This window comes from Trachurus trachurus (assembly GCF_905171665.1).
Source record: "Trachurus trachurus genome assembly, chromosome: 19".
Classification (NCBI taxonomy): domain Eukaryota; kingdom Metazoa; phylum Chordata; class Actinopteri; order Carangiformes; family Carangidae; genus Trachurus; species Trachurus trachurus.
Window position 1 is genome coordinate 24,410,420 of NC_139913.1, and position 26,601 is coordinate 24,437,020.

Genomic DNA, 26,601 nt, shown 5'->3' on the forward strand with positions numbered 1-26,601 from the left:
CAATGCATTTTTTTCTACTTGGCTGCCCCTGGGCTTGGCAATAAGGACATGTAACTGATGCATTAGAGCGACTTGATTTGACTTGTGAAATCCAGTTGGTCCACTGCACTGATCTGTTTGGCGATCTTACAGTCGCTCCTCTGAACGTCACATTACAGCATGACAGTGACATAAGGCACTTATAGGTATTAACTGTTTTCCTAACATATGGACACATAAACTCTGTGAACTGAGTGTCTGCTCTTCAGCTCTGGGCTTCATTTTCACTCTCTGTATTTGGAAGTGTGATTACTGTATAATTCAGACTGATATCCACATCACTGTCAGAATATTTTGAAAGAAAATCACCTGATTTAATTAAGGGAAAAAAATTAAAATTCAAACATTTTGATATTTGTCACTGACAACATTGTTAACATACAGTAAGTAGGGAATAAATGATCTATCTATCTATCTATCTATCTATCTATCTATCTATCTATCTGGGCTGGGACGATATGCTTTTCTCCCGATTCGATTTAAATTGCGATTCTACAATATTGCCGATTCTCTCGATTTTTAGTCTGTATTTTTAACATTTATCTGCACACAAATACTGTAGGAGCCTATAAATAAACATACTCCGTTATAAAGTGAACTTAAACCCTTTTCAAAACCTGTACTCTCTGTATGTAAAAAAGGCTAACAAATGCATATTGCACAATATTTAAAAAATATTTTTGAAAAGACATTTTTTTTTCGATTTAAAAATCGTCAAAAAAGATATTGCGATATTTATGTGAATCGATTTTTTCTCCCACCCCTACTATCCATCCATCCATCCATCCATCCATCCATCCATCCATCCATCCATCCATCCAATGATTGTGAATGATAATTCACAGAAATATATACATTCTACTGTACTGAGAGAGTTAAACACCAGACTTATCACTCCCACTTCCTGGGTGACAACTTGTCAGTTAATTGTAGCCTGTATTTTCAGGACGTGTGACTGTTCTGGTGCGTCTCTTGTATTCTGTTGTCTGTCTGTATTTTCTCCCCAGTGCCTCCGTTGTTGTGCCTGTGCACTCAAAAGTCTTGTCAACTTGTCAGTTGAGTGAAAGGCGGCAACATCAACATATTACACACCCCTCTGGTGGAACTTGCGATCTAGTTCACATACATATGCACATGCGTGTTTACTCAGCGTACAAGGTCACACCAAGTACACAAGCCCAGACAGGGGTGAACACCACCAGACAGGCCTGATGGGTAAAAAAAAAGAAAATTGCGATAGAAAAAGGGATCATCAGGAATTAGCAGAAAAATGCATTTAGTATCAGCAAAAATAAGACAAAAATGGGAACAGCCGGTGCAATGTATGTGCACACCTACCTCAAACAAAGACCTGGCCTTTTCTAATATTTGTAGAAGCCGGAATGTTTTGGGAGGAGTCCATTTTGGCAGCGCTAACCTCTCTCAATCTTGGACTAGCTCGCTATATCTCTCCACATGCAATGCATTTGTATCATTTTAAATCACAATCTTGGCAGGTTGTTGGGTGTGAAAACAGCTTCTCCTCCACCTCCATCATACCTCTCTCTCCACTCCCCTTGTGAGTACACACATACAGGCGCATGCACACACACATGCTCACATGAGCAGGGTACTAATGCAGCAGCAACAGTAGCAGCAGCAGTGTCATCTGGTCCTTTCAGCATGACTACACTCAAGGATCTTTAGTTGAGGCCAGCAAAGGCCACAAGGGATGGGAATGGGTGCTGTCACGCACATCTAAAAATCTTTGATCCCATCCATATGTGTTTAAACATTCATACGCAACCATTAGCTTGTGGTAAGTTGGCTTTTAAAGGGAACCACAGAGTTGGGAACCATTAAAGTCAGTCTGGGAGGTCAGGGAATTCTGTCTTGTGCTTTAAGCCTGGCCTAGTTTATATTCCAGCAACAATCAAATTAGACTCAATTCTGACAGTTTTGATGTTTGAAAATCTTTCCTGTCAAGAAACACAAACAGGAAGCTGCACGTTTATTTATGTATGCTGCAGCATTCTCCTTCATCATGAGCGATGCCGGTCTATTGTTGTAAACATCAGTGTAGTCTATTAGGAGTGGAGTATTCTTTCAGATGGCCAGCTACTGGAAGGTTTGTCTGTCAGTTGGTAAATCAGCTCCAACACCCCGAGCCTTTTTATAATTGGCTGTGCTAAGCCTAAGGGGTTATTCTTAGATCATCGCTGCTCCACATCTTTTGATGCCAAATTGCTTGAGACTTGAGTGACAGACTGTCAAGATTGCTCACTGGACTCCCGAGCGTTAAGTGTAGGTTAAGTTTGTCGCACCTTCCTGATTAGATGTTTCATGATGTGGCCCATCATTCCCTCATAAAGATCTATGGGCCGTTTGGTAACGCTCGCTCTGTTGATATCGCTGTCACATTGACATGAGTGATGGGTGATTCTGTTCTGACAGGAATTAGTCTGCAAGTCATGTTTTTGAATGAAAAGAGGGCTTTTTTCCCTCCAGTTGTTCATGCGTACAGTTATTCAAAAATGTTAATAATATTTAAAACAAACTAATAACAACTTTCATGTACATATTCATATGATGTTATTCCTACATTATGCTTATATAAGAAGTACATTGTCTTATTTTCTGTTGATGTTAGCTACCTCCATCCCCTGATTGGCTGTCTTTAGTGGTTAATATCTTATTATTCCATATTCACATCATGTATGATGGCTAAGAAGATTCAAGGTCCTCTCTCTGTTACAGTAATGTCTAAATTAATAGTGCAGGTATTGGACAGAATTAGACACATTCTGTAGAGATAATCTTTTCATCACCAGGCTGGGTTACAGTGGCGTTGTATAGCACCTTAAATCCTCTCAGTCCTGTCCATTTACACTTTAAGCGTGGCTGAGATCCTTCTTCAAAGTGATGGGAGGGAATGTATGAAAATAACTAATTAGTATAGGATATAGTCATTGTAAAGGCAAGGTGGCTCCATGTCGGATACACATGACAGCAGGCGACGGAAAAGGAGCCAGAAAAATAAATATATAAAAGTCACAAAGACATAAAAGGGATTTCAGTGTGGGCACATGTGAGCATGATGGTTCCATGAGGAGCATTCATCATGGCTGTCAATTAATGGCTGCTAACGTATTTTATTTTTTCTCTTTTTTCTGGAAAAAAAAAAAGAAATTGAATTCACTTTAAATAAGATCCTTTTACTAATACAGAAACTAACTGCAACAAATAGAGAAAAAAATCCAATTCACTTGGTTGGATGTGATTATCAGTGAATTCAGTCTGGCCTTCGGTATTGTCTCACAGGCAGCTGTATTGAACTGTATCAGGAAGGTGCACATCATTTATCTGGGGTGAGGCTTGTTTCAATCACAGGCATGTTAGCACACACACGGACACAACTGAAGAATGCTTGTAGAGCTTGTAGTGCCTGAAGGTCACATTCAATAATGAATTCAGTGGACTAGTGACAATTATACACACAATCTGTTCAGCAGCTAGACACATATACAAACCCCACACACACACACACATTTATATATATATATATATATGTGTGTGTGTGTGTGTGTGTGCGGGTGCGTGTGTCCCTTGACTCCCTTCACTCCAGTGCAATGATGATTGGGTCTCTCCACTGCACTGACTCCACTCCTGCTCTGCCATTCCACTCAGCACAGTGAGAAATCACCTAGTCAGTCTAGGACTATTACAGAGTAATTGGCCTTTTAAAGAGGGGCTCCACCATGTGAAACAGTGTAACTGAGAATGATACTCTCATTGCTCCCCGTTCCCCATTTTGTCCTCCATCTCCCCAGCTCTCCCTTTTCCTGGCCTCACCTCTCGCTCTCCCCCGCTCCTTTTTCCTCCAACCAGCTGCTCTCAGTGTGTCTCAGCCTCTCAACATCGTGTTCCTCATGTTGCTCTTGCGCCCTGTCTTCTGCTGACTGGCGCTGACCTCTAAAAGCTCAGCGCTGTTAGCCGCCCGTGTTACAGCTTTTCAGCGCCGGACAGCTCCTCGACCGGACAGACGGAACTTTATTTTCAAGAAAAGAGCAAGATCGCACTGTGGAGCGGTGATTCTGTTAGCAGTGCTGTGTCAGAGGGAGCAGCTGCCGCGCTGCTATTAAAGGTGGAGCTGTCCACACAGGACTACTACACAAAACGACACACAGCAGGAATACAGACAGCTACACACCATCAGTGTCTGAGAGTAATATATCTCTCTCTGTGCTGCGGGACATTCATCTTCACCATTTTTCAATATTTGACTGCTATTTCCACTTTTGATTATCTTTTATTAGTGATGTTTGGGACGGTCCTATCAAGAAAAACAGACGCATCCATCCATGCAGTGAAGGCTCCAAAACAAAACAACTTTCACTGTTTACTTTTTTTAACAGTGATTTATAACACTTTGGGATGGCACTGACGAATGATGTTGTCCAACCGCCTGCACTATCAGATCAGAAAAACACTTTGTATTGTTCAAAAGGGCAGCTACACACCACATGTTAAGTCCCTCAATTTGCTCGTTTGCTTCACTCGCTGTGATATTTAATTTTTTGGACATTTGTTTGAAAATGTCTCATGCATTTAGAACTTTTGATTTGTTTTATGGCATGCACAAAGTTGAATTGATTTATTCAATAAACCAACACTACAACTAACACATCTTTTTTCTTCGTTTATTTCTGACTAATCACTTCCCATCAACATTCCCGTATATGGAAAACAGGTAAAGGTAATCTTATTTGAGAAGCTGGAATCAGTGTGAACCATATCGTGAATGTGGTCTGTATGTGTGCACCTCCATTTGGCTGTCGCCACTATGGCTGAAACCATCACAGTCAATCTCTAAATGCAATAAAGGCTAAAAAGGAACAGTGGTGGTTTTAGTCATTTTGGATTTATATTCAATGTTAACATTTTGACTGAGCTGAAGATTAGACTGTGATGGATGGATACCATATAGCTGAGTCGACATAAATAAATCAGTGGATAAGCTTGTGGTGTGGAAAACACTTAGAATAAACATTGAAGTTTTTCTACCTTCACATTCAAAGCACTATGAAGACAAACTACTTTGCAGCTGAGCATCTATATAACATCTGGTATCTCTTTACAAATCGGAGCCCACTCTACACATCCTCTAAATCTTGAATGCAATGAAATCACTGGCAATTAAGATTGCACCTTCCACTCAGGTTCCACTCACCGGTAAATGTATCTTCATTACTTTTTTCATTATGTTCATTAAGTCAATTGTTGTGGCAAACATTTAATTATAGAAAATATCAGCATCAGAATTCTGCTTTGGCACAGCGGCGCAATGTGTGTGTGTCTGTGTGTGCAAAGGTCTTTCAAGCATGTGTGTTGAGACGGGAGGGGTTGTGGATGTTAAAACAGTGATAAGGGGAGAAGGAGAGAAGAAATGGGGGAAACAAGGGGGAGGGCCAGTGTCAAACACGTCAGCACATTAGCACAGTGTTTGGCTTGGAGAGAGGCAGGAAGCCGCTGGGGAGATGAACTATAAAGGTGTGTGTGTGTGTGTGTGTGCGTATGAATGTGTGTGTGTGAGGAAGGGGAGAGAAAAAAATTGAGAGATTGAGAGAAACAGAAGAGCAGGGGAGAGGATGTGTCATGAGGGTGAGAGCGTGTCTTCCAGTCTGCCTTGGTGGGCACATGTGAGCTTGTGCGCGAGTGACATGTGCAGCTCTGGAAGTGAGGAAGTGGGGTGGGGGGTGGGGGGGGGCGAGTCGGAAGGAAGAGGACTTCATTCTCCGACAAACAGCCCGAGGCTCCGACAGCAGAGGTAGATGAAGAATGACATCTTAAATAGCGTGCATCAACTGAAAACCACGGGAATCATCATAATAAAGAAAAAAAAAAACAGAATGAACCTGCCAGCACAAGCTCCTGATTGAAAAAAGCAGTGCAGAGGCAGAGGGGACAACTCCCTCTGGAGCTTCACCGGGCCAGGAGGAGACGCTGCCTGGGAGGAGAACCATGCTCTGACCCAAGGCTCACTGAAGGGAATACCTTCCCCAGCAGGACCACAGTCTACACCCCCTCCCCTCCCACAGCTCTCCTTACTGCCATGTCGTCACGCTGACCCCGACCTGCACAAAGACTAAGGTAACCAGAAATGCTTTCTGTGGGGTTAAATGATCAGAACAGCACAGCCTGGGCTCCAGCTACAGTTAGTCTAAGGGAGACGAAAAAAGCACAAGGCTTCAGGCACTCACACGCAGGTGATGCGTAAAAAGCCTTTAATAAATCAGAGCATGAATACAAAAGAACGCCGACCGGTTTCGACCGACGTGGTCTTCTTCAGGGCGTGGTTCAAGGATCAGAGTCACAGGTGGGAGTCTCTTATATAGACTCTGTGGGTGGGCCAATGGCTGGCTGCTAATCAAAAACCATAAATGATAAATTAATACAGGTAAACAATTGCAATGTGCGTATCAACCAAAGAATATAGTAGTCAAAAATTATATATAATCAAAGAATAATAATAAGGGCTATGTTTATAAACAATGAGGACATGCCAAACAAATAAGAAAAATATATCCACACTAAATAATCTAGAGCAAAGAAAATGTGGGAAAGAAAAGGCAAAGAAACTTAGTAAACCCAGCTAGGGCAGGTCGTGACAATATCAAATGAATATATTAAAGCAGTACTAAAGAACTTTTGGCAGCGCCAGTGGCCCAAAGTGGTAGTGTTTTGCCTGAAGGAAGACTCCATTTCCCATGAGCACCAGCGCGTAGCGCCGTAAATTTCCTGATCTCTCGGTGCATGGAAATTAACAGAAGACGTCCAAACTAAGCGGATCACTTCTCAGTAAACACACATACACAATCCGACAGAAAGGTGCCGTATTGCTGCTCCCTCCTCGTTGTGACTTGCAAAAGTGAAAGTGAAACTTAAGTGAGAGCCGGGTTCCTACCAGGTGATACAGACCCCCTCAGGCCATGACAGAGGTGTCATTCAACCTGTTGTAAGTCCATGTACCATCACAGAAGTTCTGAAAATATTATATGAAGGTTGAAAAGTTCCTTAGTGTTGGTTTAAAAATGGATGTATCGGAAAGACATGATTACAGTAAATCACAAGAGAATTATCACAGGTGATGTAAAGAGAGTTATCACATCACATCAGAGTTATCATATCATCGTATAGCTACAAAAAATAATCTGAAAAAAAGGAAATATAAAAAACACTGCAAAGTGTCAATGTCAGAAGAATATATTATAGATGGGTGTATCACAAAAACATGATTAAATCGCAACATGGTTATCACAGGCGAGAACCATGCTCTGACCCAAGGCTCACTGAAGGGCAGGGCCACAGTCTACACCCCCTCCCCTCCCACAGCTCTCCTTATTGCCATGTCGTCATGCTGACCCCGACCTGCGTAACCAGAAATGCTTTCTGTGGGGTTAAATGATCAGAACAGCTTGGGTTGAATAGCACAGCCTGGGCTCCAGCTCCAGTTAGTCTAAGTCTGGTATCAGTCTGGGCTCTGCAGCTATTTGGCTCGGTGGCCGCAGTTGGAACTGCAGCGAGTGAGATAGAGAATTTATGTCTGCAACAACCCATCACAAAGGAAAACACTGTTCAGCAAGTTTCACATTCAGGCATTATTTGCACCATTAGTGTCTGTATAAATGTCACATCCTGCAGGTGCTGACTGTTTTAGTGAACCTGGGAGATCTAGTTTTTCTTTCTGTGCAGCTGCAACATGAGACTTGCAGAATACTCTCAAACTGATCTGTACCTTGATATTTCATCAGAAATATTGTTGTTAATGTTTTTATTTATTCTTTAAGTTTTGGAGGCTTTATTATGTTTCTATTTCATGACACTTTTTCATTTCTATCCTATTGTGTTTGTGCTTTACATTTGATGTATAATGCAAACATTGTTGTTTCTGACACTTATCTTTTGTTGTAGTGAAATCAAGGTCTCTACTTCAATGTTTTCCTGTGATGAAATAAAGGTTGAATGAATGAAAGAAAGAAAGAATGTATGAACATATGAATGAATGTCAACGCACTTACGCACCTCACTTTGTAAATAACATTCATTGTCAGTACAGGAGGTGTTGTGTTTTGTCTTATTTTTTCTTTAAATAAACGTTTGTTTGTATTGTTTAGTTTTTTTTTTCCTATAACCACAATAGTTTTCCATAAACCTATTAAAATGATACTACTTTGATCATTGATATGATTATTTTGATTGTTTTGATTGTTTTGTTTCAAGCACATTTGGCAAATTCACTGGTTCCAATGTGAGGATTTGCACTGTTTTTTGTACCATGGTAATCTGAATATGACTGGCTTTTAGACACCACTTTGGACTTTGGTAACTTGTGATTGGCATTGGCACCATTTGATCACATTTAATAGATGAATTGATTTAATAAGGAAATACTCAGGAGATGAGTTACAGCCACTTCACCATATCTACTCTGTTCCCTGACCTTATCTGTGCCATGGCTGCCACACCCTGTTGTTGTTGAGATTATATTAAATTGTAAACATGTTGCCATCGACCTTTAAAAAAAAGGAAAACCAGACTAGTTATAAGATGCTGCCTCCTCTGTATTGGCTCTTTTAACACATCCGTGCATCAATCTCCCTTTCCTGCATCTGTTCTGACAGAACTGTAATGGACTATTGCATTAGAAAAAGATTGGAGTATCCATGAACATTACAGTCATTAAATAAGGCAATAAGTTGCTATAGATTTTTCCCATCACTCTCTAAAAGCTCTGTGCAAAGTCCAAGAGTCCCCGAGGAGCTGCCCTATGACACATCCTGTAAGCCTACGTTGACGGCACTCCTTTATTTGGCCTGATCACACACATGTGGAGAGGGTTTGTCTGCTCTAATCTTCTTAGGCTGGATTTACTTGGGAGCAGACATGTTGGAAACCTATGCATGCTGTAATATACGATGGGTTGAATCTTTAGTCTTAAGCCAGGATAGATGTCACCGGATCAGATGAAAAATGTGATCACAATGGATTTGTCTTGACACTTGAAGACGGTGGCTGTCTGGCTGATGAGCCGGTGCTGGCAGCGGTGTCGCTCAGAGAGGTTTTACGTGGCGGAGAGATATAAGTGGACAGAACTACAGTATATCTCATCCAAGGTGACATATAGATATGGCATGTTACCAAAGATAGACAGCGAAGGGGCTGGTCGCAAGGTCGAGAGCTTTCAGCGCGGGCGTAGCGGCATTCGGAGCGACAGACGGAGAGATGGATGAAGTCCCACCCACACAAAAACACACCCTCCACTATGAATTTAGGTGTGTCTCTTGCTGATCTACCACTTCCTGTCACAATGAGTAGACAGAGGAGCTCTGGATGGAGGAATACACCCCTCAGCAAAATGCATTCATGCTTCCAGGCAGAGGAGAAGACAGAAGAGAGAGGGAGAGAGTGAGGAGCAAAATTCAGGGCCCACTTCTCTGAGCCAGGGAGAGAAGGAGAGAAGAAAGAGCAAGAGAGCAGTAATACGTTTTCATCTGAAATATTAAAGCCTCTGCATTAATCTGTCTTGCCTCTCCCCGGGGTGCTGGTGAAGGCTCTGGCTGTCCTAGAGTTCCCTGGAAAAGGACAGAGAGCGTCTAGCTCACCTCCTCCTTCTCTCCCGGCCAGCACCGGCTCTCCACCTCTCCCTTCATAATGGCCATTTAAGTGTTTGTGTGGGAGTGGGCCATGTGCTGAGGTTTTCTGAAATGGTTGCTATGGGCTGCACGTACCATCTGGGCAAATCTGAAAATAACACTTTTACATCTCCTTCTCCTCCTCGTTTTAAAATGTAAGAGCGCCGACATGATTGGTTGATTAATCGACTTGTTGTCGGGCGGAAAATGAACCGACACAAAATCTCACCTGATTAATCTGTAGCCATTCATCAAGGAAACGTTTGTTGATTATCTGCATTATCCATAGCTGTCAATTTATTGATGAATTGATAAGCAGCGCAAAAATAAATACCCTGTCAAGTCTCTGTTTTCGGTTTCAGTCCTTTTCATGTGATGCATTTTCTCTTCAGCAAAAAATAATTGACACAATAACTGATAATTGATCATCTTGGCTTCTGGGGAAATATGATGGTCATTTTTCCTTTTTTTTTTGGAAAAGTTATAGATTAAATCATTAATGAATAATTCAGAGAAACTGTTAATCAATAACAAAAATGACTTGACGCACTAGTTGAGCAGAGAAGTGGTTCTATCTGGTTTCCTGATTGATGCATCAAGGCTGTAATGGTCATTTGAACATTAAATGGACACAGATGCTGCAGTCAGATGGTCAATTTTTAACATTCTTCATTCTAGACTTCATGCAGAAGCAACTCTTAATGAGCTGTCTCTGTCTCTGTCTCTATTGGATGTTTGGGCCCATCAAAGCCTTGGAGCTTTTAACACCTACTCTAAATGTTCTGCTGGCACCTCATGAAGGTGGTGGCACCCATCTAGGCTTTATCTAGGCCACCAGATCCACAGCTGGACCCATCTGGCCCCGCTATCTCTGCACATACACACGTGCACGTGTGGACACGCATGATATCCATCATGTACACACACAGACACAGACACACACACACACACACACACACACACACGCCAGCTGTTGTGGATTACCAAAGAACAAGTGCAGGTCTATTTTCTGACTTACGCCCAGTGTTCGCTGGCCTTGCCCTGGATGCGACCCAGGACAAAAGCACAGGCCTGCTTATTATTACAAACTATAATACGCCATGATTTGCTTTAGAAGTGCAGAAGTGGAATGACAATAAAATGCCCTTAGAGTGCACTTTGATGACTGATAATTCATAGTTCCTGGTCACTGTTTTCTATTCTTAAAAAAAAAAGAAAAAAGAATCTGGCCCTGGGTTTAAAGAGGCACATGATGATTGTGTAGAGAGGTGCTGCTGTTCATGGTCCAAAATCCAGAAACTTTAAACTCTCCTAAACCCTCTGCCAAGAAGAAAACCATGAATTATGCCTTGTGCTTTATTTCCTTATCTGATCAGACCTTGATGTGGCCACTCAGAGGAATGCGGCTTGTTTTAATCAAGACGGTTTCCACTTCTGAGAAATAGGAAATGTGTCTGTCCCCACCTTCATCCATCTTAACTTCCCTCCATACATTGATCTCACACAACTGACCCTCCCATCTTCCCCACCAGCCCATCTCAGCTTAATCTTCATTATTCTCTGTAATGCCACACACTCTTTCTGGCTGAACTGTCAAGCCTCTTCTTTAGTAACCCTCCCAGCCTCTGCCAGCCCTATGCCACCCCTTATTTAACACACACAGACACACTCACACACCCACACGTTGAAATTTCAGAGGGAACACAGTCCTTTTGTAAAACAGACGGTTTAGGAGTAACAACATGCAAAATAGTCACTTGGGTACTCAGCTGAGGCTTTAAAGCTTAACTTACTATGAGGGGGAGAGGGTGAAACCGTCGGACTGAGGCAACCCCATCAACTGCTTTCCCACAACTGCAATAAAATATTCCATCATATCCCTGAAGCATCCCTGACTCCGGCTGAGATCAAAGAGTATACTTGATGACTGAGAGAGGAGAGCATATTAGTGTCTACGACGGCAGTGTCTCACTTGCACCGAGTCCTTCATTCCATCCGTCATGGAAAAATACATGTCAGGGTTTGGTGTTTCCATTTCCTCAGTAAGTATAGACACAGGACAGACGAGGACTCCTGGAGTGTCCACTGCAGAGAGAGATTCATGAAAATATGATGATGATGAGAAATTGTGATGCTGATTTTTTTTTTTTTTTGTTCACTGTGGACAAAAACACTTGTGTGACTTTTAAGAAGTCATATCAGCTACACAAGTAAACAGTGCTATCTCCCTATTATTTGTATACAAGGCCGAGTATGCATCATTTTGCTGCATACTCACTCTTTTAAAAGGCTCAAAACAGATTCCACATCTCGCTCCAGTTACATTCCTTTCAGGCTGTCTGTGACAGGTGTTTTATAGGGAGGAGCGCTGTTGTTGTGGATGTCCTATCAATGATTCAATGCAGCACATCAGATGGAAGGGAGAGACAGAGAGAAAGATGTCTCTGCCTGGATGTTGGGGGGGGGGGAACTTTCAATATATAATTCACTGAGTTGTCTGACGGGTTGGGTGTGAATGTGATGGATGCTCTCAGTCTGCTGAAGATTCAGTGTTCTTAAACCTTGGATCTCTTAGGCCACTTTCAGCATGAACTACACTGCCAAATGTCCTTTTATAATCTTTTGATCCTCGTGCCGAGCTGCTGAAGAACTACGGTGCCTCACACACACACACACACACACACACTCTCAAAGACACGCACATGCCAAAAAAAGTCACACTCGTCCAAAGATAATTGACAACTTCCTCCTCCATTAAACTTAGAAGTGCAGAGGGCCACGTACAGTAACTCTGCACTTAAGCCTGCTCAATCAACTTGCCATGGGTAATCCACCAGGGCCACGCATAATAAAAACATCTGCTACTGTCAAATCCAAGGCTAAAATAATATTTAATAATGACAACCATGAAGGATGATCTATGTGTTTACTCCCCATTGATTGCCTCTTATTAATGATGAACAGTGCCATAACAGCTGACGATGCACTGTTCCCATTCAGCCTTTGTGCTTCGGCCAGCCGACGGAAAAGAGAGCTTAATGTAGTGAAATGAAACAAATGTCATTTCTGTCCACCATCTTTTGTGATAAAAGCACCCGGCAAAGCTACACAGTCCAAAGTATGTGTGTGTGTGTGTGTGTGTGTGCGTGTGTTTGTGTTAATCGGCAAGCTCGGGCAACAAATCCATAGAACAGAGCCATGTAAGATGGCAGATTAGGGGAATATGAAACACACTCTGGAGTGAGCGCTAGGCAAGGGCTTTTGTCTTGTTATCTTCGGGAGTGAGTTGACATTATCCCCATGGATAAGGTTTTACCATGCATGGATTACCGCATGAGACAAGCTGTGCACACCCCTAGGAAAATAACATGAGAGGACCTTAGTCAATCCCAGCCTTCATCTCCCTCTCCACTCGGGCTTCCCTCTCCTACTGCTCATCAATGTCCTGATGGCTCCACCTGTGGCTTCACACACTGGGAATAACTCCACCTGGTCCGTCTGGGAATAATCCAGCATGTAAAAACCTCAACCACCCAAACAATGTGTTGCTCAATATTTGACGGCTGTGGTTTGAATTTATATTCCTGTATTCCTCTGACACAGCTGCTGTTTGGGTCTGTAGCGTTTTAAAGTGTTTATAAAGCAATAGTGGCAGCTTTCTAGTTTCAGTTATCACAACATGATACTGAGAAGATGTACCGCAACATGAGTGTGTTGCGAGTTAAAAGACTTGATGAAAGTGGACAAAAAACGGACATCTTTCAAGCCGCCTCGCTGAAGCTGCCTCTCTAACATCCTCTGGGATATCATTCCACAGTTTGGGAGCAGAGTTCTGCATCTCCAATTTTCTTTCCCTGCTTCTCAAGATCTAACAAATCCACAGAGGAGGGATCTGACTGATAGTGGACACATGTAGAACAACTCTGAGGCTGCCTTGCAAGCTCAACCTCAACTACTTAAAGCTTTATGTACAATCTAGAGTACTTTAAAGTTTGGGCCTCATGATACTTGATACATGAAGCCAGTGTTATCGCTGCTCTTCAGCTGCTTTGATAGGCTCTCTCTTATTAATTTTGATCAGGAGTCTTGCGGCAGAATGTTGAATATAGTGGAGCTGCGTTACTTAGGCTTTTTTCTTTTACGCAAAATGACCTCAATGAAACGCAGCCATGACTAGCAGACTTCCAACAGAACCGCAGCTTAGACAAGACTTGGCAGCAAAGTCTCAGATAATATTTTAATCACAAAGTTATTAATCCTTTTATATGCAACGTTTGCTAGTATCACAGTCATGAAAGGAGAATTTGAAAAAAATGGAAAGTAACTTTGGATCTGGCTGTCTAGGTTAGGTTTTCTTAGGAGGCTTACCACGCGCTGCACGGAGCGAGGCTGGGACGGTCCCGTTCTCAAGGGACGTGTTTTTAATTTCAGGGACATTATCTGAGACACTGTTCAAGTCACGCTTAAAAACCTAGGAGGAAGACGAGTAAAGAAGTGACTGTTTTTTTAAAAGGAGTGAGTACGAAAGTCTTTGTTTTAGTAAAAGGAGGTATAATATTATTGTTTATTGATTATTCTGCCATCCCTCCACCTGTGGATCTGAGGCGTTACATATTACCGTTATGTAACGCTTGACAAAATAACAGATGCGACAATCTATTTGTAATTCCATTTGACATCTAGAGTAAGGTGCAAAAAAACATGAATGGGGATGATTATGTAAGGCACCGAGCTGTCATGGAAAGCGGTGACTAAGCACGTTACACCTGTGCAGCTTTAAGGCTCAGTAACATGTGAAGGGCTGAAGAATTTCAGGGGTCTATGTAAAATCTGCAGTGCTGATAATAATAATGAAATACCGTCGGCTCCTTGTCATAATTTCCCTGGGAATTCTTTGCAGGAAGTGGCGACAGAAGCTAATATGGAATGATGAATGATACTCTTATCTCTTCCGGTACACTTATAGATAAGAGCTCTCATTGGTTGACGTTCATATTGTCAGTGATGTGAGGTGAATGGAAAAAGCCGACATAGAGAGAGAGAGACAGAGACAGAGGCAAGCGGGTGCCTTAAAATAGAGGACAGGAGGATGAGAATAAAAAAGGAGAAACTAAGTATAGAGTCATGAATGATAGTGGGAGGGAGAAGAGAGGGAGACAGAGGTGACCTCCATCTCCACCTCCACCTCCACACACCACAACAAGCCTCTCCATCTCAACCGGGGCACCATGGCACATTTCCCGTCACCGGGGGTGGCAGCAGGCCACACATTGCAGTGAATCAATCCAAATGCTGCAACCTCCGCAATCCACACTTTCCTGCAGGCTCGTCATGTACCCAGATGCTACGTGCGAAGCAGGGCTAGTGAGAACTCGTGTTCCACATGCCGCGCAAATCTCCGCTTGAAGTCGTGACTTAAATGTCCCTCCGTGCTGCCACGCTCGCCGCTCGGACGCAGACGAGTTGGGAGGAATTGATGCAACACCGTCTGAACTGCACTTTAACAACTGGAGCTTTTATTCTCATGCCTACAAGATAAGTGTTAAGTTTTAAATTCAAAATGCGGCAGACCATATAATATTATTTCTATATGAATTGTCACTTGAGTATCTATTAAAAGGGAATCATATTTGAACCTTAATAAAACTCAAAAACATCATATATATGTCTTTTATAACCCTTCATGCAGCTTTTAAAATGTTGCTTTAAAGGGTATGCGGGCCATAAATATGTTTTTAATGGTTAATGAAGGCTTTATGTAGCCATGACAGCTGTAATCCCTGAAAAATGGGACCATATATCCAACTGAACAGGGAGGAATGCGAGCTCCATAATACCTACATCACACACGGTGCTGCAGCAGTGTTGCCACTTGCAGTCCCCTGGACACTAAAAAAATAAATAAAAAATTGTCTGTTATTAGATTCATCGCATCCCACCAAAACCTGCCTCAAAGCCACACACCCTCACACCCACCTCCACCCCCCACCACCCCATCATCCTCTTCCTTTTCCGCGTTATTCGTTTGCAAATTGATAACAGAACCAGAGACCCCGCAGGGTCCGTAATTCAATATTGGGATCTAACAGTCTCAGATCAGATATGATGGACTGTAATCCTCTCTGCACTGCTACAGTCACATGCACCGCCATATCTCAGTGCCCCTTGAGCTATCAGCAAGCCACTGTGTTCTCAGCAACATGAATGAGTGAAAGAGTGAGTGAACGAGTGAATGAAGGGATGCCGGGGTTTTTGTGGATTAGAACCAGGCTAATTACTGAATACCTAATTCCTAAGAAGCAAAAAAAAAAAAAAAAAAAGGCACTGTGGCAGACTTGTGGGTAAGTAGGTATGACAGCATGTGATTAAAATGAGTGAGTTGGTGAGTACTCCCCCAGCACGCACACATCACCACCACCACTAAACCCAGTCTTTAAAATTGTTCTCTACTCTCCATTTCTTCCAATTTGAAAAGATATAAAGTGGAGGAGTCATGTTCAGAGACAATAATGATCCCACTGTTTACTTTCAATTAGGATTATTTCTTTCCTTAGGCGAAGAACACCTTTATTTCTCTGTGGAAACATTAGTAACCATTAACTCAGCAAGGGGTGGGGTGGGGGGGCTTTTTGCCACATTTATGAAAAGAGATTAGAGAAGAAAAAAAATAATTTTAATTTGAATCAAGACTTTAACTGATTTTGTATTCAGGGGATTTTAATAATATGAGAGGTCACTTAGGTCGCTGCCTTGGCCCGTGAAGACCTGAATGCTGTAAAATCCTATACCATGTTTCTGCCATTAGACCATCAAGTATGGGACATCTCAAGCACTTTATAAAGGGAAGCTTCATCAATTATTCACACATCCGGCAACACACATTCCACATGTTTGTCTTCCCATACATTAATATTTCAGCCTGCAACCACCCCGCCCTACCTCTCCGTCTTTCCGCCACCTCCCGGTGGACATTTTGTCTACATAAATCACACCATGACATTAAGAATCCCTAAGATGGCCACGGTCAGTGCTTACACTAGACAACCCTTTCCACCTCTGGCCAAACCTAGCAGTCCCCTGACTGCGGCCTGAGAGCAGCAGCATCAGGTGAACTTGAGACGATATCCGTTACAGCAGTGATACGCTGTTAGTTTTGCTGCTGGGCTTGTAAACGCATGCAGGATGGGGGAACATTACTTAGTGATAAGAAACACAGAGGGAGAGAGAAGCTGGGAACTTTTGTTTCATCATGACCCAAAATTCCCACGGGACGCATGTGGTCTCAGGCCTTTTAACACCCCACCCTAAAAGGTTATGTGGAGGGGGAGAGTGAAGGCCATGGCTGCGGTTGGGGTCAGGCTAATTCCAGTGAGAGGAGGTGGGATGTGTACACACCTTGAGAGGAAGTGTAGCCCGACAGGCTCAAGTCGTGGATCAAATGTCTCTTCTGTGACAGAGGCTGGCTCCGGTCTGGGATGTTTCACGGTAGACTCTGCACTGGACCGCGAGGCCGACATGACATATTTCTGTAGCCGTTTCACCTTTGTGTGTCCAAACCATTCGCACACTGCTTATGTGTACCTGTCTGCAGAATTTGTTGCTCTCCCATGCTCCCAACCATGTTATGCAATGTAAGAAGACCTATTGGATAAACAGAGGAAAGCTACAGTGACTGCTGCCACTAACATTATATTTACTCTTGATTACTTTGACCTTTATTTTCTCAATTAATCAATTCATCGTTTGATATAAAAAATGTCAGAGGCAAAGGTGACGTCCTCAGATTGCTTGTAGCCTGCAGCGAAAACCTAAATTGACTATCAAATATGCAAAAAACAAAAAATAATAATTCCCGACATTAAAGACTGTGCAGTCAGAATGTTGCCATTTCTTCTCAAGAAATAATTTAATGATTATTGAAATAGTTGCTGATTAATTCCCTGTTGAGAGTCTAATCAATTCAGCCTTACACAATCAGGAATGTTTGTGTAATACAGGATTTAGCTATTATCTTTATGCCCAAAGCATAGCACAATATTCTGCAGGCACGCCAAACACACACACACATACACACACACACACATTCTGTGGTACAACAAAATGTATAATACACTACCCCGATAACCTCTACTGATTTGCATAACCTGCTGATTTAGTTCTGTACAGGATACATCCTGCAAACATTGGGGTGACAGGATTGAAGTGAAATATTTAAAAAATTCAAATATGGATAATACCTTACAGGCAATCTGCATAAAAATGAGAGCTAATAATAGACCCGAGCAGAACGGACGACGTCTATATGCTTTTACCTTGCAGCCTGATCCTTACTTCAGGCACATGCTCTCCTGGTTTTTGACAGTCTTTGCCCTTATAAATTCTTTCTTTCTTTTCTATCCAACACACCGGTTTCTGTCCTTCTATCGCTCTCTCTTTCTCTGTCACACACACATACACACACAGGCCTCCCTACTCAAGGCTTTCTCCCTCCCTTTCCTATTGATTCTGTGAGGTTCAGTGGGTAGAGCACAGCACTAGCAATGGAAAGGGCATGGGATCAATTCCCGCAAAATTTCAAGCGTTCACTGGGCTGTCACTCTAGGATAATTTGTCTGCAGGCTTACCCCCACTGAATACACTGATGTATTCTGCTTTGTAATTGGTGCCCATCAGTGTCAAGTGTCTCTGCTAGCTAGATGTTCAGGGTCATCACTGCAGAATACTGCACAGTTTCATTAATTGGAGAGTGCAAAGAATGTGCTCATCTCTTGCTTTTACTTTACGGATAAATCTCAGCTATGCCACTTCAATAAGGATAGATCATGATGTTTTTAAAGGAAATCTGTCGGGTTAATTGGAAAAGAAAAAAGCTTTTTTAATTGATTTTAGCTTGTCTATGTACATTTATTTGCACAACTGAAACACTAAAGGAAGCCAGTTAGCACACTGTCAGGAAAAGTCCATGCACTGTATGTCTGAAGGCATGGTTTTTGCTAATGCGTCCCCCAGTAATGCTAATATGAATAATTTCTATTTCTGGTATCTTCGCATTCATGCAAGCCCTTAATGAATACGGAAATAACTCCCCATTTACTTTAAATAATTAAGCTTCTTTAAACCACTTAAATGAGAAATTGATGTGCAGTGGCCACTATGGACAGAACATTTCATATTAGGTGTTTCCCAGGAGCAAAACACGAGTAAACATTGTGACCAGCATCAACAAGAAGCACAAGAAAGTCAATGAAAGTGTTGGTTGGTTTGTTGACTGCAACACCACACTGCTCCTCTGAGATGTACAGCATTGATGCAGCTGTGCGACTACTGTAGATCTGCCAATCACATGCTGAGACCAAAACCAAGACCAAAAAAAAACAAAACAAAAAACAGTTTGGGCTTGAATATTCCTTAACAACTTTAAGCATAAAATGATGGCAGCTGAGGCATATGAGCTCACTTCCCGAGTAGGCAGATATCTGTAAATTGGTGCAGCTGCGCAGTCACGCTGTGCAGGAGTGGCCCCTGCTCGGCTCGGCTCGGCTCGGCCTCCACCAACACGCAGAGCAGAGCAGAGCAGAGCAGAGCAGAGCAGAGCAGAGCAGAGCATGTCTCAGGAGGGACGAGGGGCCTCAGAGGCAGCCTGGCAAATCTGAGCCTGACCTCCCTGGAGAGAGACAGAAAGGCAAACTGGATTTATATCTTTGTTTTTAATCCCCCTTACACGCTCCACTGGTCCTACAGTAGTATTTTGTGCAGGCTTCATGTATAGTCAGGAAAAAGGAAAAAAAAGAAAAAATACAGGGGCTTGCGTGTCAGGAAAAACATCCATTTCTGTTCTTTTTTTCCTGTGACATCAGAGACATTGTCTGTGTCACTCTCTTGTGTTTTCCTGTCTGCAAGCAAAAAAAAAAAATCAGCTGTGCCACAATATCTTACTGGCCTTTTGAATTCTGTATGATGGCAGCGTTTTATTCAGACTCAAATGCCATTTCGTTACCAGCCCAGTATTCAGTTTGACATTGTTAAGCTGTTTTCGGTTTAGGAGGGAGTTTATTTTTTGCACTAACCAATCTCGCTGACTATTTATCCATCTGCCAACATCATTTTCAGGCAACACAGACTCGGCATTCACAGTGGCTACAGAAAAAGTCAGCTTGCCATTCATCATGCTAATCAAAGCTGTTTATGCTGAATTATTATATAGAAGAAGAAGTGATGGCAAACTTAAGAATTCAGCCGCCTGTAGACCGTGAAGAAAACCCTCTGAACAGACAGTTCCAGTGTGCTGGCCTGACTATAAGCACTGCATCCTCCAGTTTCATTTCTTCAAGTGCCAAAGGAGCCAGCTGATAAATTAAACCCATTGGGAGAACTGCAACAACACTTTCTCATCTTTTTTTTCTTCCTTCTAATGCTGTTAGAGCACAGCTGTTCTGATTTAATAGCTGTTGTTTCAGTCAGTTGATTTACAGCAGCCTTGATCGCTGTGTCACTTTCCTTGTATTCTGTTTAGGTGACATTCCCAAAGTGAGTGCCACCCGTAAAAAAAAAGAAGAAAAAAAAAGGCGGCGCCTGACTGTGTTGTACCCCTCATACCACTACTACCTACACCACAGGACCCAGGAAACTGCCACTGAATCAGTTGACAAGCAGCACCAGACCTTTGAATTTAAATGTGGCCAGCGATTCACAAGTCTGGAATCAGGCTAGTGAGATGTGCAGAGAATTACAACCACGCTTTACTAAGGAAGATTTCTTACAGCTGAGGAGAGAGTGCGATGGGCCCGGAGCCAACACAGAGTCCCATGGTTTCCCAACAGGCATTCATTGTGCACCGCTCCATTCGTCTGTTATTTCCCTACTTCGGAGCCAATGGGGCTTGTATGTGGAGAGTAGAGTCGGATACATAATAGCCTCAAATACAGAAAAACAGATGATAGATTCATGAGTAGGGGCCCACATACGTTACATGCTTGTCTTTGTGCTCATGAGTGTGCCAGTTTCTCCTGCGTCTGCCCATATGCTCATGAATGTGAGCTGAGAAGGCTATCGTGTAAAAGAGGACCAACAGCACAAAAGCAAAGCAAAAATAGATGGAGGAATACAATGACACCGAGAGCCGACACAATAACCATGGGGAAAGGGAGGGAGGGGGGAAAAAAGAAGACAAAAGGACTAGGTAAAATATGTCATTATCCCCAAAGGACAGAGCTTGTCTTTCTTCCAGGACACAGAGATTCATTTAGCTCCTCACCAAGAAGCAGGAGCAATAGCAATGAGTAGAGAGGGAGGGGGAAGAAACGGTGTTACTGCCTCCTATACGCAGTCCAGATTATGTGAAACTCAAGACCGCACCTGAAGCCATGTTTTGCAGAGCGTTTCATCATCAGCTGAGACGTTTTCTGTGTATCATTACACTTCAAATACGCTGCATTGCTCAACCCCACGTTGTATTACAGTAAGCTCGATACAACCGAGCTTTGGAAGAGGCTGCACTCCCGAAACTCCGAGGTTAGCTTCATAAAAGGCTGAGTGTTGCCCTTAAGAATACCGTGTTAGTGTTGTGCATACAATATAAATGCTGTGCACAGGGGTTATGTATACAAATATTAGCAGCACAGGAGCAGTGAGAAAGTAGTATCCAGTAAAGAGAAGGCTTTAATATTCTAACCCATAGCAACAGTGTCAAAACTAGGCACAGGGCAGAATTACACAGCAACGTGAGGCCATTTAACACAGCGTAGCCTTGATTTGACAGAATAAGCAATAACGGCGGAAGGACTCTGTGATCTCAGGGCCAGCAGCAAAGCCCAGTGATAAGTATTCAGTTGTAGCCATAGAGAGGTTGGTGTTGTTTGAATTGAAAATTGTGTGATAGGTTCATGATCTGTTTCATAAAGAAAAGGATTTAGAGATCTGGCGTTGCACAAGAATGACTGTCACCATTTTAAAATAGACGGGAACACAGATGTTGAGACCCATGCCTCTTCTTTGTTGGCCGTTAAATCCACAGAGTACAGAGTATAGTTTATCTGGAAAAAATAACAGTAGATTTTTGTCATAAATGTCTATTCTATTGAAACAATAAACACAGTCAACAATGAATAAAATGCATTCATGCATAGAAGCTAGGTCAAGACAACAGATCAAAGTATAGAACTACAAAGAGCTGCTTCAACAAAACAGCAAAAACATTGTTATTGATATTTATCAAGTACAGACATGATATTCCCTGTAAACAGGGAGTTTTTCTTCCTTAAAGATCTTACAGCTTCTGACCTGTCATATGTCATAATGGTTGTCTACATCTTTTATATAATGTTGTAAACAATGGCTGTTAAACTGCTTTTGAGTGTAGTGGACACACCTGACCTGGCATCAGTCACAGGCCATGAGAAAGGTTCAAAGAAAGAACGTCCAGAGCCATGCACCCAAAAAAAATGGACTCTTCAGATCATCCAACTATCAAAGAGATAGGAGGCAGAAACTATGGATCGCTCTCTCACAAACCATGGGTCAAACGGTCAGCTCCAGAGGATCAATGAATAGACACCAGGCAAATTGGAGGAAACTACTTAAATCTCCGTTTTGTAATAAAACTGCCTCTGTGCTGGTATTTGATTGTTACTGATACTGGAGTGATAACAACAACAGGGCTGTTTGTGAATCCCACTCTCTCCTTTTCCCACTTTAGATAAAAGAATCATACATCACAAGCCACGTTGCAGCCCTGACTAGTAAGCAGCAGTCTTCACAGATACAGATCTGTGGAAAATACCAAATTCAATATCCAACTATGTAACCTATTTGACTTTTCCATGTAGAATGAATATATTTATGAAAACTCAGATCCTGCCCTGTTTTCTTCTTTTGCATTAGACACTGCAGATCTACAAGTCACAGCCAATCGCATTGATCAATAAATAAATTAAATAGATAATTTCCTCTCTCAATCAGTGAGGATTTGAATGAAAGAAGTGTAGTATTCATGCATCAGTTTCAAGGCTGTTTACAATATTACTCATTGCTTTGAAGGCGTCAGCGGTCTTTACAGCCAGGTAGAGAATCACAGAATTGTTTTGAACAGATATCTGTTTTTGCAGGACGGTAACACTGACGTCATCAATTACTGCCACTGCTTACCGCAGGGCATTCATAGTTCCAGCTGCTATGGTGATGTTGTGACAAACAGGAAAGGGGATGAGGGGGTTACAGCTTTCATTAGTGTTCCTATATTCTTGGTTCACTGGGTTTGAGGTTTTTTTTTTGTAAGGGTTTCATTTAAACTTGGCAACACACAGTTTACTGCAAAAATGTGCCCATTCATTTAAAAGCCAGCGAGCGTGGCAGAGATGTGTTGTCGTGCCTGTGAAATGCCTGAGAGATATTTATTAGACACAGGGATAAGGATTCAACAAGTGGGCCAAAATGTCAGGCCAGTCTGCATGGTGTCGACATGGAGGCTGGAGACCTATCAAAAACATCAGCTGCCCATGAGCAGCATTTGTCCATCTGAAAGCTTTTATTAACTGAGGGGCAGCTTTGCTAAGTATGCGGTAGCTTTTTAGGCCAGTGGCCTTTCATAGCATACAGTACAGACAGATGCCTCCTGATGGTCACACAAGGGGGCAGCCCCGTTTGGCCGCTTTCAGCTGTTTAGCAGCTCTTTGTCCAGTGACGTCACTGACTCTGGAGCAGTGGATTATGCTGCAGGAGGAGTCTGAAGACTATCCATGGCCATGTCTATAATCCCTCACCACCATTGTCAGTGCTGGCTGAATTCAGGCTCCCCATGTAACCCATGTTCTCCTTCAGCTGAGGGAACTAGAAAGTTATTTTCTCCACAAATATGAAGCTGCCAACAGAGTACAGATGGTTCAATATCTAATGTCCAGCAACCTGCTGGAAATATTTCTGCCCTGAGGTAAAGAAGAAGAAAATGATGTCACTTGACACTGTTTGCTCGTGGAATCGATGCCATTGACGCAACCAGCAGATAAATGAGAGGATGTAGGCAACCGGAACCATTGTCCAAACATATGATACACAGCAGAAATATGAGGAAACGGTGTCAGTTTTCATTTTAATGTTTTGCCACTGGACTGGAGCACTTTGATGAAAAAAACAAACAGGAAACTAACTGAAACCGTTTCATAATTCGCTCCCATGGCAAATCCGTTTAGCCCATATTTTAGCTGTGATATGTTGATCACAGCACTTGTTTGTCAGTGGGGCTTTTGCCTTGTTACAAACCTAAGGTGAATATGAAACGTAACTGAGATGACTGAGCCATAAGCCAAAGCCGCAAATGAAATATAATGTTCCAACACAACAGAGCATCCCGGGTTTGAGGAAGAAAAGAAAAAATCCACCTTGTCATATCCAGTCATTGCTCATGATTACACTTGCATATCCTGCCCCGCCCACATCGGCAAAAAAATACCTTGTGATGTTAAAAACATGTCCCCTGTGGAATGAATAATCAGGAAGCCTTCCTTCTTTTCACAATGCAAAATTTGCAAAATTCACAGCTCCCCTGCTTGATACCCTCTATCTCCCTCAAGCCTTTCCCTCACTTAGCCCACTCCATCTGCCATCTCTCTCCTCACAGCTCCCACTCTTCATTCTCCTGCTTTGTTATGCTTCCTGCATTCTCTTCCTCCCCTCGCCGTCCTCTTCAGCTCGATGTTGTTTTTCAAAGCGCTTCCCTCCTTTTTTCCCCCCATTTCCCACCTCGTCTATTTCCACTTGTCCTATCCAACCCCATGCTCATCCCTATATCTATTTTCCCCCTCTGAGCCTCCTCGTTTCCTCTCTCCCCCTCTGTACCTCCCCGCAGTGTAAAAGCTGTACCTGCGACACTCTGCTCCAAGTATCCTCTCATCTAAATGGGATGTGTGGCCTTGCTGTATCTGATTCCTCTAGACAGGAGGTGAGAGCTAACCTTTCTCCTACTTCCGACACCTTACCAGCGCCTGTTATTTGTTTTCATAACACAAACATGTCATTCTTGGTCAAAGCACACATCACAAAGCTTTAACATCCCAGCTCCAACTGACAAAACAAACTCATTTCTACTAGATGGAGCAGCTGCCTTTAATGGTACTTAGACTAGTGCACAAAAAAAACTCCTCTGGAGGTAAGATTCATATCGGATTAATGCACGAGTAAAAGATAAAGACGAGAGGGGTGAAAATACTGAGAATATCCCTTGATATCTCTCTGTGCTAATGAATACGATTAATGTTAAGCTGCCGGAGTATCCACTTTCCATGTAGATATAAAGAGAAATAATTTATATTCTCAGACCATGAGTCATATCAAAGCATTTTTTTTTAACCCAAGCAAGGAGGCAGTTCTACATGATAGCTGGTAGCTATAGTGACATACTATTATTACTGACATGAAGGCCCAGAAAAGAGCTCTTGTGATGCACTCACCTCAACTTCCACGGAGAACCTCACACAACTGCACGCACTCATACAACCTCACACCTCCAACTCCAACCAGGAAAGTAAACTTACGTGTTCTGAAGCGGTGATGTGGGCGTGTCGCTGGGCCTTTGCCTGGGCGCCCGTGGTTCCAGCGTGACGTGGGTTTGACCGGCGCCGCTGGCTGGGAGGTGGTGGGCTGCAGCTTGGCGCTCGTCTTTACAGTAGCAGCAGTGGAAGTGGACGCCGTGGTGGTGACGACAGCAGAAGTCTGTCCCGGCTTTGAGTTTCCGGCTCCGTTAGGTCCGTTTCCTTTCCTGACCGTGCTGCGAGGCGTGACCTCTTTACCGTTGGGCGGCGGGGTGAGTCGGGCGGCGCGGGTGGTGGAGGTGGTAACCACGGTACCGCTAGTGCGACCGCTAACACGATTGTGAAGGTGCGGGGCACGGTTGCCATCTCCGTTGGCAGTGCTGCCGTTGGCCGAGTGATTTGCCGGCGGCCCTGATCGAGTTCTTGGTGCCGGGGCGGTTCCGTCCGCAGCTAGCGGCGTGGTGGTGGACACCATGGCTGTGGTAGAGGCAGCTGACGTGGTGGTGGAGGTGGAGATGTCGGGCCCCTTGGGCATGGCACTGGGTTTGGAGAGAAATATAGGGTCCTGTCCTATGCTACCTTTAGGATCCACCAGATCGGTGGGCACATAGTCTTGGACAGATCCCACCACAATCCATTTCAGCAGCATGAGACTGAGTCCCAGTCCCACAAAGCCCATTACCAGGGGCACGGCACACAGCCAGGTCTGCTGGCGAGGCCACACAGCACAAGGGCCACAGCGCAGAGGGCCCGGGGCTCGGGGAGATGCCTGTTCAGCCCCCGGCTCTTCCAGCGTCATCGCTGCTATAGTGCTCGCACCGGAGCGCTCACTCATCCTGCCGGAGCTTTTTGGTCTCTTAGGGTGTTGGGGAGGTCAAACAGGTGGCCAGATGACACAAGGGCATGTACGAGGAAGGGGACGTGGTGCAAAAGAAACGCTGGGCATCTTAAGTAAGTACCTGCACAATGCCTAGCCTATATACCTACATGCACAAATGTAAAACATGTACTTACGCACAAGCACCCACAAGTACAAGCAGACACAATCACTCACAGTCACGTATTACTAATTAAAAGCTGGCACAGCACTCAGATGCATACACAAGCCATATAACCTACACTCCCTCTGGCGGACAACAAACCAAGCATACCCATGCACGCACACACACACACACACACACACACACACATACACACACAGTCATGCACACACACAAATATGCACAAGAATATACACACTTCCACAGGAGCACACGAGCACGCAGGTTACGGACAGGTGAGAGGGGGCGCCTCACTGTAGTTCAGCACTAACGAAGCGATGATAAATCCCAGGATGCTTCAGTCCCTTGTTAAAAAAAATAGCCGACGAA

General features: G+C 43.3%; 1 protein-coding gene across 1 annotated transcript in view; it reads right to left on the reverse strand.

Annotated features, from left to right (window-relative positions):
* The window catches only part of nrg3b (neuregulin 3b), a gene marked incomplete at both ends in the record, with an annotated part of 187,607 nt that extends 161,471 nt beyond the window's left edge, over positions 1-26,136 (reverse strand). Inside the window, 2 exon segments of the mRNA XM_083994729.1 lie at positions 25,235-26,100; positions 26,102-26,136. Coding sequence (XP_083850855.1) covers positions 25,235-26,100; positions 26,102-26,136 — 901 coding nt within the window.
* Between the last annotated feature and the right edge of the window lie 465 nt (positions 26,137-26,601).